The following is a 25,725-nucleotide window of genomic DNA, read 5'->3' on the forward strand; positions in this document are numbered from 1 at the left end:
CCAAGCGAGCATAAATACCAAAGCAGAACATCCTGTAATGTGATAAAATCGAGGGGTTTTATTTTTTTACATGAGAATAAAATGGAGGGTTCCCCATTTTAGTCCATCATGTTCTGTTCTTGTATGTATATTCTATTTTCATTCAGCTAATTGTAAATTGTTGTATATGTTCTGTAATAAATAAAAATATTTTAGAAATTTTCCTAACGTTTCGTGTCCACTGTGGATTTATTGGTCTGTTCGAGAGATTTTTTTTCCATCAACAATTAATGCAAATAATCAAACTGTGCAGTTGTTGTGGGCATAATCCTGTTCAGACTTGCCCTTAATGTGACAATCTATGACTTCAGTGCGTGTTGTCCATTGGGAACGGTAGACCAACAATTAGATCTACCAAACATTAAAGGCTAGTTAAGGAGCTGTGTTGGAAATGCAAACGGTGCAGTTTTGACTCCTGAGAGGAAAACATAGACTGAAATGTAAAATGAAATTAGGTGTCAGCGTCTCTGCATAGTTTTTTACGATTATTGTTTGTTTTGTTTTTTGAATACAACAAAAATATATTTTTGTTATGTACTGAGGCATTCAATGACTTATTTCAAACGTTTTCATGCATTTAATCGTGTTTTTTTTATAGATACATTTTTGAGAGATATTGACTATGGAAAGCAGCTGAGAATGATCACAATTATTATTACAAAAACTGCTTGTAATGCAAATGACGTGACAGTTGTTGGGTGTCAACTACCATTAACTTCATGCAATACAGGGTGCTAACTGCAGTGTCCTCAGGGACAGGAACCAAGCAGCGTTTCGCTATTGTGAGGTGAATGTGGAGGTGAGAGCAGTGCAGCAAAACTGTTGTGGATGAGAGACTGTCAGACAGAATAGATCCAGGCTGGCGTTTGCTTGGGTGCAAACCAGACCGTGTAAAACAGAAGCTTGTAAAGCCTCGTGATCACTCTCTTCCTAATAATCAATGTCTCACTGAATCGCTGGAAATGCTGGATTAAGTTGTCATGTTAGTGAAAATATCTGCCAAAAACATGCATTGCGGTCTATAAGTAAAAGACCATACATATTTTTTTCCACATAAAAATACGATTTTAAGATTTTAAAAAATGACATGATGTAAAATTTATTAAAATAAAAAATATATTTTGCACGAACTTGGAATTCACAAAAAATCGTGGATTGCTGCAATTAAAGAAAGGTGACTTGCCAAAAAGCAATTTACTTTTTAGTTTATTAGTCATATATATATATATAGTGACTTGCCAAAAAGCAATTGACTTTTTTTAGTTTATTAGTCATATATATATATATATATAGTAACGTTATGTCAATTTATTCAAATAAAAAATATACTTTGCACGGACTTGGAATTCATGTCAAATAGAGGACTGCTGTTATATATGGTAACTTGTCAAAAAAATTGGTACTATGTCTGATTTGTTTCATATGTGCTCATATGAGTTGTTTCTACATATGCATGTAAATCTACCGTTTAAAACGACACCCCTGACTGATGAAGTGTTTTTCTGTAGTTTAGGTTTACTAGAATGCGTATTGAATGATAAAGGAAATAAGTTTAGAAAATATATTTAATTGAACTTGTGAAAAAAAGAGATTCCATACAAACATTGACCATGACATCTTTTTAGTTGTTGAGTTTTATGTGATAGACATTTAATGCCATCTGGTGGCTTGTCATTGTATTTTGCTAAAATCTTCACGTTTACCTGAGCTAGCACTGCATTTCACTGTCCGTTTCCCTTTCTTTTGAAGATGAAAGTGCTATTTATTGTCACATGATGAGGCACAGCTGACTCTGCCTGTAGATTTCAATTCTTTTAATCTCCCCAGCACTTTTGGTCCCAGTCTGTTGTTCTGTGTTGACTCCGGCGGCTGCTCGCGTGTGTTGCTGTGATCCAAAAATTAAAGAGGAAGAAAGTTTATCGCATGTCATCTTCATTTTGTAACCTGCACAACAAAGCAAATCATTTGCTGTTCTCATGCTCAGATGGTGGAATCAACTTCCCCTACATGCTAGAACAAACAAAAACTGCCTTTTTGTTTTGTGAATTGATGTTTTATAGCTTTTACTTCTCCGATTACCGTGTCAAAATGAGGATTATGACAAGGTGCTCACCTTGTTGTTGTTCTTGCAGAGGAGACTGGTGCTATTGGAGTTCTGAGACTTGCAGACAGAGAAGATTTAGGTTATGTTTCTATTCAACCATATGTCAACCTCAAAATGACAGAAATCGCAGTCTAGTAGGTACTACATTTGGTTTGAAACTTCCTTCGTGACCATTAAAAAAGTGCATTCTATATAGTATGAATGTGTAGTATGAATTAAATTCGCCATGTTGTCACTATCATGTGACCTACAGCGTCTGTTCCATCGCTTCACTACTATTCATAAATCCTCCCGTTGCCTCATGGGATATTAAAGAGTCCAGTGGATGTGCATCTGGGTACTTTTCAGCTTCTGTTTTATGAATACTATGAATTCAGACAAACTATTTTGCTCACATACTGTTTTTCGCCAACCATATAGTATGGAAGTAGGCATATTATGATGCTGGGCATGATAAAGCACAAGACAATTAGCAAATTCTCAATTACCCAAAATGTTAAATTTGATAACCCATTGTACCAACCCATTGCCTTCATCTTGATCCTCTTTAACAGATGTAGCTGAAGATCTCGCAGACAGACCGAACTCTGCTTCAATCATCTCAGGAGTGAGACGAAGATCTGAGGTCTCAGACCTGCCAGAGAAATCAAACCAGCATGCATCTGTAAATGGCGTCCCAAACAATTAACAATGGAGGGTTTATTCAAGCTGACGTTAATCTATATTTACCCTTCAGCTTGAATCTCGTCTCTGATGCTGTTGGGCAGACCCTGAAGAGCTGGAGGGGCCTCCACAGGCAGTAGTACAACGCTGAAAGGGTCACACCTAGATATAAAACAATATTGTTTCTGTAAATAAGAGGTAAGCCAACAAATGAATGTGTTTATGAGTGCGTGCAATACTTACATGCGTGGGGCGCAGTCGCTTCTTAGAGTCGAAATATTGGATAAAGAGCTTAAGGCCATACAGGGAAACTTCTTCCACATCATAATCCCTTTGATTATATCCTGCATTTGATATATTTAAGCAAATGTTTACAGGATGGAATGTATATTTAGTAATAACATTAAATTAAATATTATAAAACATAATAAATATATATATTAAATATAATAATTTTGTCCTGGATAATGATCGTTTCAGACAGTAATATAGTACCAGCTATGATATAAAACTTAAAACTTATTTTATTAAAGCCACATTGATTGAGAGTTTGCTCTTTGTGAACGATGTGCAAAAATAAGTCTCAACAAACCTTTCTATCTAGAAACTTCTTCTGTGTTTGAGGGGCATGCACACCCACGACATTGTCTTTAGGGACAGTGTATCGTGGCAATGGACACAAATGAAAGTCCAGGTCACACTCCAGGTAAAGTGGAGCTGGTTTGAAGGCATAAACGCGTGGTGCAGGATTCTAAATAAAATTTAAAAAGATCATATTAATTCAAACAATGTAAGACTGAGCCATGTTCAAACATGTCTATGATATGTCAGAATTAAATCATTCAAAACTTCAGACGTAAAAAAAAAATACAAAAGCAGAACCGACTGTTTGTACTACTTTATCCAGTGTAATTTTAGTATCATTAATGCATAATTATAATTTATAGTAATTTTGTTGTGTTTTTGTCATTTTATCAGGATTTAAAAAAATAATAATAATATATATATATATATATAGAGAGAGAGAGAGAGAGAGAGAGTTTATAGTATTTCATAATTTATTTCATTCAGTTACATTGTAACACTTTACAATAAGGTCTCACTTGTTAACATTAGTAAATACTAATGTACTAAAACTAACATGAACTAACAATGAGCAATATATTTTTTAAAGCATTTATTAATCTTTGTTAACGTTTGTTGGTAAAAATCTAATTGTTTATCGTTTGTTCATATTAGTTCAGAATAAATTAACTACCGGTAATGTTAACAAATACAACTTTGAATTTTAAAAATGTATTGGTAAACGTTGAAATTATTAACATGAACTAATATTAATAAATGCTGTAGAACTATTGATCATTGTTAGTTCATGTTAACTAATGTAACTAATGTTAATAAATGAAACCTTATTGTAAAGTGTTACCAGTTTCATTTATCTTAGTACAAGTGAAACTAAATGAAATTGAGAAATGCTGCTTTGGCAACTAGCGGAAATAAAATAAAATAAGTTTTATTTTAATGTAATTTTAATTTATTATTTCAGGTAATGAAAAGGTTGTTTAATGATTCTACTTTAAGCTAATGATAACAAATATGATTTTTTTTTCATAGTATAGGCAGCAGAAAATGATAGGTGGCTCAAAAAACATACAAAGATCCGGAGAGGGTGGGCGTTGGGCAGTCTGAGAAGTGCTTCAGGTGCACTGAAACTAAGTGTGGGACCTAAATCCTGATGTGATCCATCATCGGCCTCTGGATTGTTATCTTCTTCATCATCATCACTGAGCTCTACAGATGGACATGTCACCACAGGCAACAGCTCGTCCTGTAACAACATAATGCCAGTTAGATTTGTTTCCAGATTTATTTTAATGTAAACAAATATAACAATAAATAATTTTATGACTAAAAATAACCCATTAACATGTTGTTTACCTGTGCTCCGGTGCGTAATGTCCTACACAGGTCAGGAGGAACGAATGTTGCTGCTGCATCATAGACAGATAATGGCTGATAACCCATCAGTTTGTAACGCTGGGGAACCTTAAAAATAGACATGCACTATTTTCATTACACTGGCTGGTTTGTTAAAAGGATCACATTATGAGGAATCATGTTTTAAAGGGAAACTCAGGAAAATAAATATAAAAATGTATGATATGAAATGTTTGGTTAAATATAATTAAAACAGTACTACTGTCATTTATAAACTCTACATTATTTTGGATTAGTAAATGGCCTTCATGTGGCATTTCCTGATTTGGTAACACTTTATTTTGATGTTCCACTTTAGATATTCTACTAACTACAATTAACTTTGCAACTAAATGTCAACTAACTCTCATTTAAGTATTAGTTAGTAGACAGTGTGCTTAATAGCTACTAACATTTTGTTTTGATGGTACCCTAACAGACTTCCTACTAACTACAAGTACCTTTGCAACTACATGTCAATACCAGTCATTAGAGTATTAGTAGACTGTCAGCTTAATATCTGCTAACACTTTATTTTGATGGTCCCCCAACAGACATTCTCTGACTATAAGTAACTGTGCAACTACATGTCAACTTGTTCTACTAACCCGAACCCTAACACCTAACCTTAAACTAACAGTCTACTAATACTCTGAGAGTTAGTTGACATGTAGTTGCAAAGTTAGTAAGTAGAGTGTCTAAAGTGGACCATTGAAATAAGTATATTTATTTATTTTTGTGTCTCACCGCTCAACCATACACACACATTCACATGAGAACATCACTGTGTTGTATTTTTATAGATTTATACATATTACAAAACCACATCTGGCATTTTAAGCCAAAAGCGGGCATTTACAGGAACTTTAAGAAAAATTACATGGTAAAAAATGTCCTACCAGACGATAAATGAGTGGTGAAAGCGCTTTCTTCCCGTACCTTTAGATCGAACAATGGAGTCCTGAGTTTCATATCTGCTTCAGGCATTCTTACAGGAATTTGGCCCAATGCATTCACAGCCTGAAAGCCACAACGCAAGACTGCTTTGAATGGCACAAAATTTGCCACAAAATCTCAAATGTTGAACTGAAACTTTTTGGCATTTGTCGAACAAAATGCACCTCTTTAAGAGGTTTCGATTCTATTTACAGTAACTGCAAATATTGAACTCTAGTTTTTGCATCAAAATTGTGTCATACAAGAATTATACAGAAGCTCTGCACAATAACCATAAGCAGTCTCTCACAAGTTCGTCAGGTTGGTCTTCAGGTATAAATGTATTGAAGGTAATGGGCAGAAGTTTTTCTGGTGTCAGCTTAAAAAAGTGTGGCTTCTCATCCCCATCTACAACAAAAGAACAGATAAATATTAAAAAAAAAATATCTATTTTGGTGATATGACTTGTTACAACATAATAGCAAATTAGCAATATACACCTTCGTTCAAAAGTCTGGAGTATGCAAAACATTTTGGTAGCACTTTATAAGTATACAGTAATAAAGTACTTCATATTTTATATATTGTAGTCTCTGTTACTATATCAATAGGCTTTTTATAATGTTTTTGAAAGAAGTATTTTATGCTCTCCAAGGCTGCATTTAATTTATAAAAAAATACAGTAAAACAGTAATAAAGGAATATTATTATGATTTACAGTAATTACGAAAATAACTGATTTCTATCTGAATATATTTTAAAATGTAATATATTCCTGTGATGAAAAAGCTGAATTTTCAGCAGCATTACTCCAGTCTTCAGTGTCACATGATCCTTCAGAAATCATTCCAAAAATGCTGATTTGATGTTCAAGAAACATTTCTTATTATTACCAATGTTGAAAACAGTTGAAACAGTGATACATTTTTTTCAGGAGTCTTTGATGAAGAAATTGTTTGTAACCCTGTAAAACTCATTACTGTCATTTTTATACAATTGAATGCGTCCTTGCTTAATACAAGTATTAATTAGAATAATAACAATAAAATCCCAACCTGATTCTATATCTCCCTGCAGACTCCTGGTTTTGCGAACAAGTTCTCTTAATGACACAAGCCTCTTGTTCATACGACATTGAAGAACAACCTCGATTAAACACAACACAATGTAACATTATTATACTAATACTGTCACACATTTTATATAGATAATCAGCACAGTGAGTTGAAAACAAGCACCGTAGTAATGCTTTAAATAATAGTTTAATAACATTTAAATTAATTAAATTAATAAGGTTCAGATATGAGTTAAGTTACCTTTCGAGCAGCCTGCTGGAAGAGTCTGAGTGCTCTCTGTCTGACCTCCAGCTGGCCAGTGCCATACCTGATGAAATCAGCAGTGCATGCTGGGAACTATAACATAGAGCTGTTAAATAAGTCTAAAAGATATGAATTTTAATATAATGACTTTCGCTAGATGCTAACATTTACATGCTAACTGTATGTGACAAATGGTATCAATACGCAATTTTATTATGATATGAGCTTGTTGTACTTTCTTGCTACCTATTTAAAACTATGTACTTTCTTACCATCAGTGAAGGACATACTTGTAATATAAGCATGCAAATTAGGAGGACAGAGCCTAAACTAAAGATACAGACTAGAAACATCATTTTTAAAGATCAAGATGTCAATAAGAAAGACATGTACCTGTCCAGCATCTCGTAAAATTCGCCTTGAGAAAAGTCTCGTTGAAGATCTTAAAGAGGCCACTGACTCACCACTGTATTTTAGCTGAAGCACACAAATTAAGTATATGAGCATTCAGTGGAAAGTGACAAAAATGTTTCATATGAATCAAACCAATTCACTGGCTTACTTTGAAAGCAGCAACTGCCTCATCTTGCTCCTTCAAAATTTTAAGTTTTTGTTTGGTTGAACATGGGTCGTCACCCAGATCAACTTGCCTAAGGATAAAACACACTAGTTTTAAGGGTTTGCAGTTCACTTTGTTATATTGTATGTAAAATCAGAATATGTCATCTGTCATATGGAGCAACACACCAGCGGATATGATTGGCTTTCTCCTCCTTTTGTTGGACCTTCTTTAAAAATGCAGCTTCCTTCATCTCTCTTGTCTGGTCTGCAACCTTGGTATAAGACATGGCTTCAACAAATAAAACATACGGGTATCTTGAATTAAATAACTGTGATTTCTGGCCACATCATTGCATATTTGATTAGTTGTATGCTGTTTTATAAATCCAATCCAAATCTTTTAAAATTGAATTCTGTATGTGTGTTTCAGCCATAACAGTCAGTCTATAATTCAATGTTTTTGTTATTCAGGATATATCACATATTTGGCATCATACACACCACAGTGGGTAAGAATTGTTTCTGATAGTCCAGTAAAAAAAAAAGAAAAAAAAGAGAGACTTTCTTCATCTCTACTTCTGTCATCAGATTTTACTAGAATTACACACAGAGTGATGACTGATAAGGGCAGCACAAAATAAAGTGGTTCATACAGTGTAAGCTAAAGAATGGCCTTAGAATTCAAGAAAAGCACCACTGTAAAAGGACATTTTCAGGTTGGGTAACTTGCAAAGGGGGCATCAAATGGGACTTTATTTATTATTATCTAAATTCCACTCTGCTGAAAGGACCAGATTCGATCACATCAGCAACAATTTCCATGCCGGTCAGGGCAAGTTTTAGGTTTTTAGTGCTGGTTAGATGCTGGTGAACCGCCATAAAGGCCCCGATATACTTCAAGCGAAATCGAAGAACGTAATTCTAATTGTCAGTTCTTTCATGTTTAATATGGTAAGGCTGCTGCTTTAAAGCCATATATTGTATAAATGCTACATAAATAAAGCGACTTGACTCGACTGGAGTGTCAAATTGCAGAGCTTGTGCAAACATATCCACATCGTGCATGATCAGATGCTTTCTTAACTGCTATTTTCTCACCGCTGTTATTTTTTTATTTGTTATTGATAGGAAAGCGCACATATTTACAAATTCGTCTTAAGTTCGCTCTCAGCAGTGTCGCGATGTTCGCTAACAGTATATTTCGAAGTTCTCCAAACGAAGAACAAAAGAAAAAAATTGCATCAAGTAAATCGGGGCCTTCAGGGGCAAAAACATTGGTCTTTGAAGCTGATTGACCAATGCTAGTTTAAAAGCCTGGTGGACACATCAGCATTCCAGCATGGCAGTTGCTGCCTTTGCCAAACTTTCATTTCCACGGTTTTAGTTGTTAACATGCACCTCATAGGCCCTCTGGATGAGTACTGTGGTGTTCTTACCCTCCCGGAGGTCCTTGTATCTTATTTTGTCTTGTGGCTGGAGAAGCATTTTAACCAGTCCTGCATGAGTGGTGATATCTGTGGTGGAAACCTGCAGTTGTGGATCAGGTTTGCTCTTCTTCTTGCTGCCCTATAAAAACAGAATAATGTGATTGTATGCAAGATGAATCACTATATGATTGCTACATGATAGTTTCAACCAGGATTTTTCATTATTACTATTATTACTACCACCAACACTCATTACTTCATTATCATTTAATTGACATTATCATTTGATTTACATAAATTGCTGACTTAAATAAAACAAATAGTTTTTAATATAGAAATTTAATAAATCAAACAAAACCACAGCTAAAATCTTTGCTGCCTTATGATTGTAATTCTGTGTGTTTCCCATATTTGACGGCTGAAAGGGTATGCAGTCAATTCTAATTCAATTCAGCAAGCTCAGTGCAAACAACAAAATTAAACTTGTAATTCAATCTCACACAAACCTCTCTGCTACTGTTTTTAAAGGCCCCAAATGAAATTAACCTCAACTAATTCAAATTCCTTAAACCATTTAGACCCTGTTGAAAAGACAAGCACGACTTTCTGTTTTGGGTGCAGGATTTTTTTGCTGGTAAACAGCATGGCTTGGCTGTTCCTCCAAACCAGCACTGAAATACTCAATAGTTGAAACTGATCTTTTCAGAATATCAATAATTTAATTTCTTACCTTATCCAAGGAAGGAGATATTTTCAGCTTATGATAGGATGTAACAGCCCGAGATTTTCCATCAGCAGTCTTCCGCTCTTCAACAAAATGATCATCATCATCACCATTTCCATCAGGTTTACTGAGGCATAGAGAGAACAAAAATGCCATTAATGTTTTTCCAAAAGCATCTGAACTCAGACATTTACACAACATTTTACCTTTTTTTTACAATAACATTAACATTTTTAGGATGTAAATGTTATTGTAAAAATAACATAGCATGTTCCTATATGGTTAATTAGGTGTTATGAGTGTTTTTAGTCCATTGCAATCTTTTATTTTTCCTGTTGTATTACCTGAGCAGCAGGTATGGAGATGAGGAACCTGTCACTGTCCAGATTACAGGTTTGGAATTGAACTGAGAGATGATCAGCTGTAGTGTGATGTCAGCTGTACCATACCGCAGAGGTGTAAATGTCACTTTTAACGTGGTCTTTCCATTTGCTGGAATGATCCCTGATTAACATACGGATAACATCTGTTATTTATATTGATGTTACAGTAAATGAAATACAAAGTAAGTCCAGTATATGTTTGATCACCAACTAGAGTTCTATCAGTATTTATGCACTTATACTGGTTTCCATTGCTCTCTAACAGCAGATATGTCGATTGTGAAGGAAACTGGTTACCTGACAGTGGTCTTACAGTGAAGGACTTATGGGGCTGAAGGCAGTGCACTTGGAACTCAAAGTCTATTGGACAACTGCAGCCTAGTGGAATCACATGACTGGCACTATAAAAGCAAAAGTTATGTCTCTTACAAATTATGTCTCTTATGCTTTATGCTCAAAGTTGCTTCAAAAATATAGTAAAAACAGTAATATTGTGAAATATTATTGCAATTTGAAATTACAGTGTTCTATTTGAATGTATTTTAAAATGTAATTTATTCCTGTGATGGCAAAGCTGCATTTTCAGCATCATTCCTCCAGTCTTCAGTGTCACATGATCCTTCAGAAATCATTCTTAATATGCTGATTTGTGCAGCAAAAAGTTAGAAATTAGAAACATTTCTTATTATTATCAATGTTGAATATTTTTGTTGAAATTTTTCAGGATTCAGGGTAGTAGGGTAGTAAGTAAAAAAAAAAACAGCATTTATTTAACAATGTAAAAGTCTATACTGTGACTTTTGATTGAATGTAATGTATCTTTGTTAAAATATATATTAATTTATTTAAAGAAAAATGACCCCAAACGTTTGAACAATAGTTTGTATCTACATATATCTTAGTTATTTTATAACAATGTTATCATACAGTTATTTTACACGTTATTGGTGTAATATAATAATTATACCTCTGTCCGAGTGGCACTGGGGGAAGACTAATGTGAGATGGGATGTGAAGATCATTGATAACAGGATACGCATGAACAGGAACCAGTAAGTTCTCCTCTCCCTGACACAAACACAAAACACAGACACATGATAGCTGTTCTGAGCCCTTTCAGAATTTGCATGGCCAAATATTAGACAAAAACATGTTTTTACCTGGCCATGAATCCTGATGTTATCAGAAAAGTAACGCCACTCATCCGGTCGGAAGAGCACTGTAACAGTGTAAGCCAGACCCGGAACCAGTCGGCACTGCATTTAAAAGAGGGACTACGATCAGCACTGGCTGATATTTTGAACATCATGGTATGAGTGAATTTCATAATCTTAATGGTCATAAAATAAGCCTAATTTTCTTTGTGCAAAATAACATTTATTTAAAATAATAATAATAAAATAAAACTATAATAAAGAAAAATAGCCCAAGCATTTATTGACAGGTTTTGTTCATGAAACTAAAATAATCAGGAATATTATATACAATTTTTAAAGCCTATCTGTAAAAGTGATATTTGTAAGGCAGTTGATGGTTACCTTTTTGGTGTACTTAATTTGGAAATGCCTTGTCTGAGGGGGTAAAATGTGGACACTGAGCACGTCAGAGGAGACATTGACTAGTTTCTTGGGAAAAAAACAACAGCTTTTGTCATTACATCATACTTCCTACCATATTCTTCCCCTTCTGTAATGTCGCTTTCAGCTACAACTCATGAGATGTTTCCCACTGACCGCAGAGTACTATCAGTGGAAATTTGGTCATGTGAATCAGAAAATGGAGTCTCCAGTCAAGTCTTTAGAATTAAATAATACTTTTTTTTTTGTTTCAGGCCAATGACACAAACAAGTCACATATATAACCATTACATGAGTCATGAAACATTCCGGGGGAAAAAAACAAAACATTCACACTAAAATTGTATTCTATTCGGTTTTAGCAAGAATATGAACAAAGTAAAAAAACAAAACAACCAACCAGGATTTTCCTATAATCCTTTCCTACTTCAAAGCCACTGAAGTGCAGCTCTGATGGTTCGGCTTGAACTATACTGTTACTCTTCAGTTTGGCAAACACCCCTGAAAGATACAATACAAAGACACATTTATACATGAATGTGAAATGAAAAATGTTTATCAGTTTCATAAGATACAAGAATTGTTGGTGGCCTGCTAAAACATATAACTTAATGTTTAAGAAATAAATAAACAACAACAGTGTTACTTACTAGTTTCCAGAAGGTGATGGGGGACATTTCCACTCTTTCTGGTGTCCTCCAGCAGTTGGCTTAAAGGAAGTAGGGTTTTTTTCTTCACACTTTTGGAGAAAGTCTCTGAGGTAGAATGAACCACCTCCATGCCAACTGGACTTTACAGAGATCCTTGATCATAACAAACAATCTACACCTGTGAGCGGATAGTTGCCATTTCAAGCAGTATCCTTCAGTGCAGTGTGACATTCAATACTCTTTTAAACTATATTTTTCAAAGTCTTATATAATTATTATTATACATGGTGTTTATGTACATATGTGTAATTTATATAAATATATAAGTTCCCATCTCTCCTGCTTAACTTTAGAGCTTCTACATAAATCAAGTATTTATATTAGAGCAAATAACAGGACATTTCCAATGAATGGTTTGTTATTAAAAACTTACCGGAAGTTAGATGTTGACGACACTGTAAGTGTAAAACACAGAACGTCGCCATTAAAAGGAGTGTTTTATTTTAAATACTTTGGTTTAGGTATTCGTTTGTTTGTTAATAAAATTCTCTCTGAATCGAAATTAATATTTCAAAACGCACTTGACAAAAAACTCACTAGAAACTCAAACACATAGACAAACAACGTACCTGCTGATCCTCCATTGAAGTCACGTCAACAATCCCGTCACCATGACAACAAGAGAGCTTACGAAGAGCAAAAAGGTCCAAAGGTCCATCTGTTTAACTTGTTTTTTCTTCTTTCTATGTTTTCACCTACTTCTTATCTTTTTTATATATATAAATTATAATAAAATACATTAGAAGTTGCCCCCTCAAAAAAAAACCTTTCCCCCTAGAAACAGTGTCAAACAATTATTTATAGAAAATATTATTATAGACCAATAGTTATCAACACCGCAAATTAAGTTCAATTTTTTTATACATATTACGTTATATATTGTGTTGTAGGCTATTACAATTGTCAGTAAATGACAAAAACACGAATTAACTGCGAACGGCTTTGACATATTTCTCTCTTCTGACAAACGTATTCAATATTCTTTTGGAAAGTCGTGGAAAATGTATCACGTTTTTTCTGTATTGGAGCAAGTGGAAATACAAATATTATATTTGCAATTATAACGAAATGTGAATAGGGTCCGTTTATACACAACGTTCAAAAGTTTGAGGTCAGTGAGAATTTTATTTTTATTTTTTGGAGGAAAGAAATCAATACTTAATTTGATCGAAAGTGACAGTAAAGACATTTATAATGTTACAAAAGATTCTATTTCAAACAAATGCTGTTCTTTTGAACTTCATATTCATCAAAGAATCCTAAAAAAAAAAAAAAAAAAAAAAAACTGTACTTAACTGACAGACCAACAACTGTTTCAACATTGATAATAATAATAAATGTTTCTTGAGCATCAAATCCTCATATTATACTGATTTGTGAAGGATCATTTGACACTGAAGACACTGACACTGGTGATGCTGAAAATTCAGCTTTGATCACAGGAATAAATTACACTTTACTATATATTCACAAAGAAAACAGCTGATTTACACTGGAATAATATTTAATACTATAACTGATTTTTGTTGTATTTTTAATCAAATAAGCGCAGCCATGGTTAGCAGAAGAGAATTCTTTTAAAAGTATTTAAAATCGTACCGACCCCAAACTTTTGAACGGTAGTGTATGTATTTGTAATGGGGAAAAAAGACATTTGAAGTTGCTCAAAAACCTTTTTTTATTTCATGAAACCAAAAAAGTGACCTAAATTATATTTAGTAAAATTATTACAATTATCATTTAACTATTGCATAACATATGCATGCGTGAAGCTCAGTGCTAACAACATCATAAAACTGTGTTATAACTTAATTAACTGGGCTAACAGAGAAGTGTAATTCAAGGAAGAGAAATCCAGCTCTGTTTCACTTTACATTTCACAATAATAGCAATACAACCATACAATAATAATAAAAGTTTCTCAAAAAAGTACATTAAACAGTAAACAGCATTTTATGCAAGAAATTATATACATTCAACAGAAAGCCATTTCACCACTGCATATGCATATGCGTTTATATATATATGTATATATTTGCTGCAGAAAATTTGATTATTCTTAAGTAAATACATTTCAGCTTGTTGGTGACTTCAGCAAATACATTCATTGTTTTTCAGTTCAGAGCTTGTGACTGCTACATTGTAGTAACAAGGTTGAGTGCTAGTGGAGCCTCCAAAGTGGGGTTGATTTAAATGAGTCAGTAGTGTGTTATTCGAGCATAACGGGTAGAGATGATTAGGGTAAAATGATGGTGCAGGTTTCATGTGTACGAGCCGTTTGTAGTCCTCCTCCACCTCTTCTATTGGGCCGAGATCACAGTCCAACCCAGAGTCCTTGTCCTCTGAGATCTTGCTTTTCTCACCGAGCGCTTCATAAAGATGGTCTTTGGATATGGCACTGATTTTATCATGCTGTTCTTTCTGGTGTGGAGAATGTTGGGTTGCCTCAGGATTCCAAAATGATGGTACGAATAGATTCTAGAAGGAACCAGAATTAAAAATATGGTTTAAACAGTGTTGTTATTCTTGACTAAAACTATATGAACAAAAACATTTTCAGTAAAGCTTAAATAAAATGTTTATTGTTTAAATTGAAGGCTCCCACTTTATATTAAGTGTCCTTAAATACAATGTACTAACATTTATAGGTACAATATTTAACTTTCTTTTGTAAAAAAAAAAAGTTCTTCCAAAAAGTGTTTTGTCTTACACTGATTTACTATAGGGTGTTATAAAGCAACAAGCCCCGTGAAGCCGTGCCTAACAACGCCCCTTAGCTGTTCTAAATTCACTGTAAAACACGGCTTCAAGGGGCTTATTGCTTTTATGAAACGGTTACTAAATATATTCATTTTAATATTTATTTTATTCATAAAATAAACACCGGCAACAAAAAAAATAATACAACACATTTACTCCTCCGCCAAGCAATGTAGTTCCAAAGAGGTTGCCAGCAACACATGCAACAACAAAGAATCACAAACGGCAGTTGCGCAGAAAATACTAATGTAACGTTAATGCAGTCACAGTCACAGGTGTATGTTTGTTAGTAATTAACAATGGCTTCGAACGCGTCAAGGAATATCAGGGTAAGCCTGTATAGTCTGTTTTAAATGTTTATATTTTAGACCTGCCAAAGGATGGTTTTGGAAGGAAATTGCATACACGAAGTACACGCCCGTGCATGTCTTGTCATATAGCTTGTTTTCATATGACGTCACGCCACTGCGTTGCCATGGCACGAAATACAAATGGAGGGCAGGAAGTGATTTGCTGTATTTAGAAAGCACTATAACAAACTCAAAAATGCCTGTGTTTTGCGTCGTTTATGGTTACTTGAATCGATCAAACCACAAGGAGTTTTTATCGTGTACCAAAAGTTGTTGTTCATGAGGGGGAAAATGCAAGAAATTGACTGAAAAACTCTGGAAAAACGGCTTGCAAACCTATGTCTGCGGTCGGGAGGAGCCGAATGGGAAAATGCCCGTGTGTGTAGTGATCACTTCGTCAAAGGTGAGTTAATACAACTTAAGTGACTGTTTGTGTAACGTGTAACATTTCCGAACTTTGTAAAGTCAAAGTATGTCTGTAAGACGAGGTAGTTGCTGATATCTACCGCCTCGATGGCAGGAAAATCTTTCAATTCAGTTGAAAATCGCTCCTCTTCATAACGTAAGGATCACGTCCAACATATGTTTGATTTTTTGTTTATATCTTTCTCTTGTAATAGCGTGTAAAGTAGTACAGTACGGACTTTCCTCCATCTCGTCCATTGCGCTCTTCACTCCCTGCCCTCCATCTGAATTCCACGCGTCATCATAATCACGTGACTGAAACCCAGCTATTCGTAAATAGAGAAAAGTTGCTCCGGCTACAGGGATTGACCCTTAAAAAAAACCCTAAAAAAAAACCAGGAGAGTCCGCTGGCAAATAGAGAACACGTCAGAGCTCGTAATAAAACAAGAATCAACATCAACTTGGCTTTTGGAGATGGCGAGAACTGGGGGATTTGAAATGTTGTAAAAGATAAGCGGAGATGGTGTTTTTATTACTCAACAGGCGAGTATGGTATTTTATTGAACAGATAAATTGTCAATGCATGCAGTTACAGTTTCAAAAGTTAAAGTGTACCTATAAATGAATAATTTGATACAATGCATTTATTGTGTACATACATGTTTTTACAACGTACTTATGTTTAAAAATCTATAATTACACGGTTGACCCTTCCCTTACCTCTTAATCCACCCTTAAAGCTATCCATACCAGCCAAACCTGTCCCTAATTTACCCGTATCTCACCACAATTGCTTTTATGTAAGTGTTAAAGACACCTAATATAAAGTGGGACTAATTGAAGTGGTAAATTAACTAAAACTAAAATACCTTGAGATGTTCTGGCAGGTTGGTTTTAGGGTACAGGTATTTGTACAATTTATAGATGAACCAGATGCCCAGGATTCCCAGAGGAAGAAGGACGGCAGCAGCTATCACACAGCTGGTGAGCACTGGTGTCACTTTGTACACACACACACACACCATCATCATCACCAATGTCATGTTGGTTCTTAGTTTAACAGAAGATGAGATCAGTATCTATCTGCAGTCTTTGAATGAAGGCATATTTTGTTCATAGAAAATATCATTGTAAAGCACAATATTATCTACGCATTTATAGTTTTATATAGTATACTATAACTATATTGTAAACTACTTTATACCTATTCTATTCATATTGAATAGATGACATGATTATTGCTTTATTGTTATCTTGCAGGGCTGTCTGGAATAGATTATTCTGATCTGTATTCTACTTTATTTTGATCAATCACAGAGTACTAAGGTAATATATTGTCGTATAATGTCCACTACATTTTATAATCTACTGATATCCTGTGCTAGTGTCAAGTCTCAATAATAATTTGGCTGGCTGAAAACAATCCCTTAGATGCATAATTTTTTTTTTTAAGTATAACATCAAACACATTATACACGTTACATCTCTTGATATGAGTGACAGGTGTAGATGAAGACACACTTACCAGGTATGTTGGTCACACACACAGCATCACTGAACTGTCCCGAATTTGTGAAGCCAGTGGAAAGCACCCTTGCCTGAGCACAATATCTGCTCCATGGATGTAGTCCTTTAATAACAGTCAGTTTAACATCTGTGCTGGCTTCAGTGGCCTTCCTCTCTACTGCCTATCAGGGACACAGATCATAATATGCTTATTTTGAAGATATGGATTATTTATTTGTGGCTTGTACACGTGAGGCTCCACATCAGATCTTCTTAAATTATGTTTAAATTTAAATTAGATAAAACATTCCTATTTGACAACAAGATATATATGTTAATATATCAGAGAGTTTGAACACACACTTTGAATTTGAGAATAAATTATTTATAATATGTAATGATTCTTTCTTTTCAGTAGGGCTGTTCACAATAAAGCAAATACATATTTACAATGGTCTATTCATCAATCCAACATAAACTTTTTATTTATTTTTTATTTTGTGTCAATTAAAAAAAAACATTATATTGTTAACGGTGCTTTTAGCATCATTTGGGTACTTTTATAGTTTTTATTAATAATTTGAAATAGTTCATTAAATCAATTAAGTTAATTTATTTTTATTTTCCATTTTAATTTTAGTTAAAGCTTTAGTAATATTATTGCGTTTTTGTCATTTTTATTAGTTATTGTTTTTTAATATTTCTTTTTTTTAAAGTAATTTTTATTTCAGTTTTAGTTTTAGTTATTCAGCTAAATGAAAATGAGAAATGTTTTTAGCATTTTAAAAGTTGTTTAATTCTTTTTATATATTTGACTTATTTCAGATGCCTGATGAAGGTCGCGAGACTGAAACGTTGCTAATCAAATTTTGATACTCATTTCCAAGTACTGATAGTGTGCTTGTTTTTTTCTGTTGATTTTTTGACCTACTTAGTTGGTCTTTTTCCCCCACGCACCTATCACCTGCGGGTGTGCAATGGCGTTTGCTAATTGGTTGTTTATTTAAGGCAATGCTTTTTTATGCTTTTGGCCGTTCATTTACACAACGACGGCATTTTGTGGGCCTGAAAACGCAAACTTCAAAGGTTTTATAAACGATGCCTTTACCGTCTCTGTGTAAACCACAAAACGTGAATGTGTGAAAACGGTGACGTCATGTGCATGCGTATTACGTGTTCATGCATGGATGCATATTACGTTTTCAAGGGGTGTTTCTTGACAAAGTGACATCGCCAACTACTGGCCTGGCAGCGTAATACAGCCTTTTTAGTCATTTTCGCAGAGCCGTATGAACGGCGATCATTGTGACAATGTTGTCATCCGTTTTTAGTACATCGTTGTTGTCTAAACATACCCTTAGTTTAATAGTTTAAGTGTACAGCAAATATGTCTAAGGATTCAAGCTGAAATGCTGAAGTTATGTACAGAATGATACAGAAGAATATAAGCATTTTTATACCGCATCTTCGTGGTCTTCGGTCCAATATTTTATGGCGTAGGTCACTTTTGAAAATATTTTTGAAAGTTTGCCCACTTTCAGCACCACTGGGAGCTGGACATGAACATCCAAGTTATTATTTCGGATGACAAGATCCGCAGTAGGGGGTCCTATGATACCTACAGGAGAGCAAAGCAGTTTAAATTATTGTTACATATGAATGTTATATTGACTTAGAGGTGTAGTAAGTGATTTCTGAGAATTATTGAAGATAATGATGACAAAGAACGACAAGGAAGAACAAAAAAAGTATATACACGCAGGAGTTCATTGTTAATCGCCAGCAGCACACACTCAAAACCAATGTTACTCACGTATGAGCAGAAACAACACAACCTCTGCGTCAGTTTTCAGGCCTTCCCGCTTATATCTTTCTGGCACTGGAAAGCTTTTCTAATATTAACGCGGGTCCTAAAGCTCTTGTCTGATCATAACCCTTCTTTTTCCAGTGATATTCCTCTGAGCTTTTCTCTTTTGTAATGTCTCTCAGCCATCTCTCTTTCTACAGTTTTTCTTTAAATCTCCCTCTTGCTCTCTCTCTCTCTTCTCGCCCATCATGAGTGGACACGCCCCCTGCTGCTGATTGGCTACAAGTTTGGTGTGGCGCTCGGCCCAATCCACTTTCAACATTGTTTCTCAGAAATCGCTTACCGCACCTTTAACACAACAGAGCGTATAGCACAAACTAGAGCGGCAAAAAACAGATTTGCAGATTACAGATTACACTTACTGTGCTTATTAGGTATAAATGGGGGTGCATTAACCCACTCAGAGAACAGCTTCTGATCCTCTGCCCGCACTTGGAAAATGTAGGTCCCAAATATAGCTGGCAGTTCTCCTGCATCACATTTCAGCTCTTTGGTGTTCACACAGAGGGAAGCGTTTTCATTTCTCAGGCTGCAAAGAGAGGGCCGATTACAAACACAAAGTATGTCAGGTAAATATGTTATTAGGTAAAGAATAGGCCTATTGTTTTCAACTTCTGCAAAAGCTCAGAAGTATCAGATTCCAGTAGAACAATAGTTCAGTGACTTTCATAGCAATCAAACACATTATGATGGGTATATTCTATAATGGCATGCAAGCATTTATTGCTAGTTTGCAAGCATTTTGTTTGCTATATTTTTCTTCCATGTTGGAGTATTTAAGATGTATTTCGAGTGTACTGACATATATCTTGCCGTGTATGTTACGTTGCTCATCTTATTATGTGGAGATGTCCATTTGATAACTGCACCCATATTGATGGAGGTCACCTTCACATTCTGGGGTCCAGCCAGCTTTGTTTCTGAAGTAAAACAGAGTATCACCACAGTCAGTAATACATTATATAGAGAATTTTATAAAGAATTAATAATGTTATACTTCCCCTGAGTTTCACATACAAGGCTTAAGCTAGTCCCAGACTAAAATGCATGTTTGAGCGGTTTTAACTGAAAGCAACTTGCACTGACATATCTTAAAATATGTCACTTTCATTTTGTCTCAAGATGCACTCCAGTCATGTTTTTTTGCTAAAAGCTACTTAAATGCTCTAATTGAACTAAGGCCTAATCCTGGTTTAGTCTAAGCCCTGTCTGTCAAACCGGGCCATAAAGTAGCCTATTTGGATGTTTAAGTATGAATGTCATTGCATTAGATTAGGAGTTCCCAAACTTTTTCATACTAAAACCCATCTAGAAAAGTATGATCAAACTCGACACCCACCAAAAAAAAAAAAACTTGTTATAGTGAAATATGAGGGGGAAAATGCATTTGTTCTCTTTTAGTTAACATTATCTTTTTTTTTTTCATATTGTTACATTCAATACAATAGGCCAAATGCTATCATAATTTGACAGTTGTGGTGCATCATGTCAGATATATGTAAATACAAGTTACGGCCGCCCACCAACAAATTTTGATAAGTTGCATTTTTCATATTTCTGACATTGCATGAACAGGCCACATACTTAAACTTCATGCTACATATTTTTTTCCCTCTCTGCAAGCCACCAGTGGGTCATGACCCAGTTAGAAACCCACTGCACTTAATAACAACATTTCTAACGAAACAAATGATGCTGTCCACAGAATTACTTTAAAAGTTCACATAGGTGTCTTGCAGCAGTGTAACCACAGGTTATGTAAATGTTCCACTAACCTTAAACAACCAGCCAATCAGTGTTAAAATACTTTGCAATCATTTTGAACACGTCTGTTGTTTTACCATTTAAAAGCTATGAATGTTTTGCTTGAAAATTTTAGTTTATAAAAAAAACTACACTATTCCTAATACAAAGACTCAACATGAAGATAAAATAATGCAACACTCATCAATCTTTTGGATCATTGTATCAATCTTTTTGGCAACTTCAAATGAAATTAAGTTCATCCAACAAACTACACAGAGTTAGAAGAACCTAATTTGTAACTTAAAAAAAAATGACTTGAGTTGTAGCCCTGGAACCAATGTATCACAGTATGAACAAGTAAAATATTACTTGTCACTATAGCATTAGTGCAGTCATTGCTTACAGAGCACAATGGTAACCACAAAAACTTCAACATTACAGGAACTCTTTTAGATGTCAAACACAACGTTAAACACTAACAGGTGATACTTCACAATGATACTTAATTTCAACATCATAAGCATGCTGGGAGCTATAAATCCACATGCCTAATTTCCCCAAGTTATCAATTTATTAAGTTACTACATTTTTTAATTAATTAACAGAAATTTGAGTTTAAATTACATACAATATCAAGTTAATGTAATTATCAACATTATGATGACAAGACAAAATGTTTCAACTTAAAAGTTTGGTTACACTATTTCGATGGTCCACTTTAGACATTCTACATGTCAACTAACTCTGTATAAGGTGATGATACACAGTGCAACTTTTTGAGCAATCTTGTCGAGCGATTGTTGCTTGGGCACTTTCCCATTGAAAATGGGCAATACATTTCTATCTGGATAATTTAGATTGGTCATGGGCCCTGTGTCTCATCTGGTTGCCCATTGATGGCAACATTGCCCAGCAGCATTGCTCAAAAAGTTGCCCTAGGTATCATCACCTTTTAGTTTAAGGTTAGGTGTTAGGGTTCGGGTTAACAGAATAAGTTGACATGTAGTTGCACAGTTACTTATAGTCAATACAAGGTCTGTTGGGGGAGCATCAAAATAAAGTGTAACCAAAAGTACTGCACATTTTATAAGTCTAAATACTATTTTTTTTAACAATACACTATAGTATTATAAAATTATTTGTAAAGGTCCGTCATAATACAATGAAAATAAGTACAGTAATTGCAAACAAAAAATGATTTAGTACAAAAAAACAATATATTGTTTAATTTCAAAATATTACCTAAAAGCAATAATTATAAAGAAGCAAATAATACTGACCAGAATAGGTGGGGTGAACATCCTTGGCCACATAGAATATGAGGGCCAACACCTTGAGCTTCACAAACATGACTGACACGATCACTGATGGGGCAAGTCGAGTCGGGGAGCTGTTAAACTTCAGTCTATTTGTCATGTGTTCAAGAGGAACCAGAAGCAATATGACTCAACTGCTTCCTCTTTGAGACGGGGATAAAAAAAAACAACAACCACAAAACTTGTTTAGCTACGGAGACATTAATTGACTATAGTATACAAGGTTAAAATGCAAACATTCAACTGAACCTTGTACTGCTAGATGAGCATGCCTTTGCAATAAATTAAATACCTCATGTATTGACAAAATTTCACATCATTGGAAATATGTTTTAAATAACGTTACATATCACTGGTAGGACAACTGTCAAAGAAAGAATCACTAGTGTTTCCCCAATCCCATTACACAAACATCTAAATATCTTTTTTCTTTTTCAGCTAACAGAATCATACATAATGGACTTGAAACTTTATGTGTTACCTGTTTCTTGGAATAACATGCCGGATGGGACGGTTGACCAATCAGAATCAAGTATTCCACAGAGCCGTGTAATAATAAAAAAATGCTGGGAGCAATCCTGCTAAATAGTAAAATGGTATTTATTTGTGTAATGTATTTTTGCTTTATTTTGTCCGATGTCAACACTGAAATAAATGTAAATGTTAATGTAGACTGACAAACAAAATTTTGGGTTTTTTTTTTATATAAAAAGTCACGTTTTAACAACAATTTCTATTGTGTGTGAATATTGTGACATTAATTTCTGGACAGTAAAATTCTTGACTAGCAGGGGAAAAACTGGGAAACTACTGTGGTTTGGAAGTTAACAGACTCAACACTGCCCCGAGTGGCGACTGTGTAACTTTCCTCGCCGTTCAGTTGTCTTTTTGATGCATTTAAGTTTAAAATGATTTGATATATTTTCATTGGTCAACTGACAAAACAATAAATTAAAAAAACTAAAGCTCTAAATTTAGAGATTGTAATATTAAGCAAATAGTAATTTTAAATGTAATTTTTATTTTACTCTGTCTATTTATTGTGCATTTCATATAAACCATGCTTGTTTTTAAAGCCACACGGTTGCTTGAATTAAATATCTAACATTTAATTTCTCCTATACATTTTCATAAGAGATATTGAGTATTTCAGATGATAATGCAATCAATTACTTGCTTTTTGGCAAAGTGAATCCATAATGAAACAGACAAATGGTGGCTATAATGTGTTTCCATTTTTATCAACTAATGCAGTGGCAAGTTAAGAAAACCGCAATTACATTTCATTGTCTGGTAAAATATTCCTTTTGTAATCACAAATAAAATGTAGGATTTCAGAACAAGAGTTAGAATCAAACAGCACATCTCAGAAATAAATATGCAGTACTCTGGACATGCTCATCTCCCAAGGTGCAAAACTCTTTTGTAATTGTAACGGTCATAAATTGTGCATACATATACATTATGATCATTTATTTCGATATATGTGTTCACACAAAGCATAAAGGTTTAATAAAAAGACACAAAAACAAACTCAGATGTGTTAAAGAACAATGCAGAGCGGCATATTTCGTATCGTTTCATCATCTCAAGTAGATTTCTGTAAACCGTGCTATTGTTTGCTTGCATTTTTAGATGTCAACGTCAATAAATAACCTCAGATGAACATTTAAAGTCAGACATTGGATAACTAGAACAAATGACAACATGGCCCTTTATGTGCGATTCATTCCAGTTTTACAAGATGGTGATGATTATTAGAGGTTAATCGTTAGGATATTTGTCTTTAGTTTCAAACTTAACGCTTAAACACCCTAATTCGGTCAAAAAATCTTTTTCTCTTATTTTGTTACTTACAGAAATATAACTAACACCATACGATTCAAGCAGTAGATAAATTATCATTCTGGTACATGGGTTAAAATGTCTCTAGCAGGAGACTGTGGACAATAGTCTGGCCAGGAAGTTGTCGTTAATTCATAAATATTATGATTACGATTCTTATTGCTCCATTAATAAACACGGACAGAGCATGGACGGGCATTTCTGTGAGGTAGACTGTATTTAACCTTACGGGTGCAGTAAGCGGTGTCTGGGAAACGCTGGTGAAAGTGGATCGGACCGAGCGCCACAACACACTTGTAGCCAATCAGCAGCAGGGGGCGTGTCCACTCATGATGGGGGAGAAGAGAGAGAGTGAGCAACAGGGAGATTTGAAGAAAGACTGCAGAGAGAGAGATGGCTGAGAGACATTACAAAAGAGAAAAGCTCAGAGTTATGATCAGGAAAGAGCTTTAGGAACCATGTTAATGAAAGACTTAAGGAACCAGTGCCGGAAATGGACACGGAGGTTGTGTTGTTTCTGCTCATACGTAACATTGGTTTCGAGTGTGTGCTGCCAGCGATTAACAACAAACTCCTGCTTGTATATACTCGTGTATTTTTTGTTCATTTTTTGACCTTCCTTGTCGTTTGTTCGTCATCTTCGCTTTATTTTTCAAGCAGTATTATTTTGCTTCGCTTGTGCTATAATAAAGAGACATCCACTCTTGCAATTTGGTGGCGGAGCAATGAAGGGAGGGTGTGTTTGTTTGGGTTGATTTCAAATATCAACAATGATTCTCAGAAATCGCTTACTGCACCTTTAAATCAGGGCATCGGTTTTCTTTTCATGATAACTGCAGTAGCTGCATGGGCCGGCTTACATACAGAAAAACTAAACAAACAGACACACAAGGACATGTTTCATACACACTTTTTGCACACGCTAACGCACATACAGAGATAACGGACTTGCCTTTTAATATGCATTTGTTATTTTGTTACAAACAAAATTAGTTGATAAAGAACCCCTGCATATACTCAGTCACCCATTTAGATAAAACACTTTTAAAATGCGCTCCACTTTGTACAAAGACATGGCACGCAATGTTACATGTTATCACGCACCTTTCATTCTGTTTTTGTACAATTGCATAGAAGTTTAAAAACCTTTTTTTTTATTATTAATAAACAATTCTAGACTCTCCGTAAGAAACTACTGAAACTACTAAAGATCAAATCTACAATGTGGAACCGCGATCCTTCAGAAAAATAGATTTTTATTGATATTCCCATTGTAAACATATCCTGTCCAGTTGTTGACACTACAAAAGCATGCAACGAGGAGAAGATATCTTCAGTCTAAATCCTGCTCCTCGGTTATTACATTAACCAACGACTCCATGGCGTGTCCAATGTTATCAACCATGTGGAAAAGACTTCCCACACTAGGACCTGCGGGAGACGGAAAAAACAGATTTCATGTCAGAGTCAGAACACGCAAAGCAACAATACATTATATGTAAAACTGCT

At 34.7% G+C, this 25,725-nt stretch overlaps 3 protein-coding genes across 11 annotated transcripts in view; all 3 read right to left on the bottom strand.

The window, feature by feature from the left end:
- Positions 1-1,586: 1,586 nt before the first annotated feature.
- On the bottom strand, positions 1,587-12,864 carry cfap221 (cilia and flagella associated protein 221). Its single transcript, XM_056264553.1, has 25 exons — positions 12,794-12,864; positions 12,361-12,538; positions 12,111-12,211; positions 11,672-11,758; positions 11,294-11,389; positions 11,101-11,201; positions 10,431-10,534; positions 10,095-10,254; positions 9,757-9,877; positions 9,036-9,165; positions 7,786-7,888; positions 7,601-7,688; positions 7,432-7,515; positions 7,036-7,131; positions 6,775-6,865; positions 6,030-6,127; positions 5,723-5,803; positions 4,745-4,852; positions 4,461-4,634; positions 3,399-3,557; positions 3,050-3,150; positions 2,873-2,968; positions 2,667-2,777; positions 2,153-2,200; positions 1,587-1,924 (listed from the first exon to the last, which is right to left on the bottom strand). Exons 2-25 carry the CDS (start codon positions 12,488-12,490, stop codon positions 1,798-1,800), a joined length of 2,595 nt encoding a protein of 864 aa, XP_056120528.1. The 5' UTR covers positions 12,491-12,538; positions 12,794-12,864; the 3' UTR covers positions 1,587-1,797.
- A 1,216-nt stretch (positions 12,865-14,080) lies between these two features.
- Positions 14,081-22,486, bottom strand: crfb15 (cytokine receptor family member B15). The gene is made up of 7 exons (XM_056264555.1): positions 22,336-22,486; positions 20,112-20,229; positions 19,672-19,838; positions 18,903-19,060; positions 17,462-17,624; positions 16,806-16,936; positions 14,081-14,898 (listed from the first exon to the last, which is right to left on the bottom strand). The coding sequence occupies exons 1-7, from the start codon at positions 22,469-22,471 to the stop codon at positions 14,512-14,514; spliced, it is 1,260 nt and encodes a 419-aa protein (XP_056120530.1). The 5' UTR covers positions 22,472-22,486; the 3' UTR covers positions 14,081-14,511.
- Positions 22,487-25,110: 2,624 nt separating this feature from the next.
- Positions 25,111-25,725, bottom strand: part of dmd (dystrophin) — a 108,296-nt gene continuing 107,681 nt past the window's right edge. For 8 of the 9 annotated variants that reach the window (XM_056264551.1, XM_056264547.1, XM_056264544.1 and 5 more), the window contains one exon: positions 25,111-25,647. In XM_056264551.1, the coding sequence (XP_056120526.1) occupies positions 25,550-25,647 (98 nt within the window). In that variant the 3' untranslated portion in view covers positions 25,111-25,549. The remainder of the gene's footprint in view (positions 25,648-25,725) is intronic. The other variant, XR_008808321.1, reaches the window with a different exon arrangement.

This window comes from Rhinichthys klamathensis, unplaced genomic scaffold, assembly GCF_029890125.1.
Source record: "Rhinichthys klamathensis goyatoka isolate OS25496 unplaced genomic scaffold, OSU_Roscu_1.1 h1tg000222l_1, whole genome shotgun sequence".
Classification (NCBI taxonomy): Eukaryota; Metazoa; Chordata; class Actinopteri; order Cypriniformes; family Leuciscidae; genus Rhinichthys; species Rhinichthys klamathensis.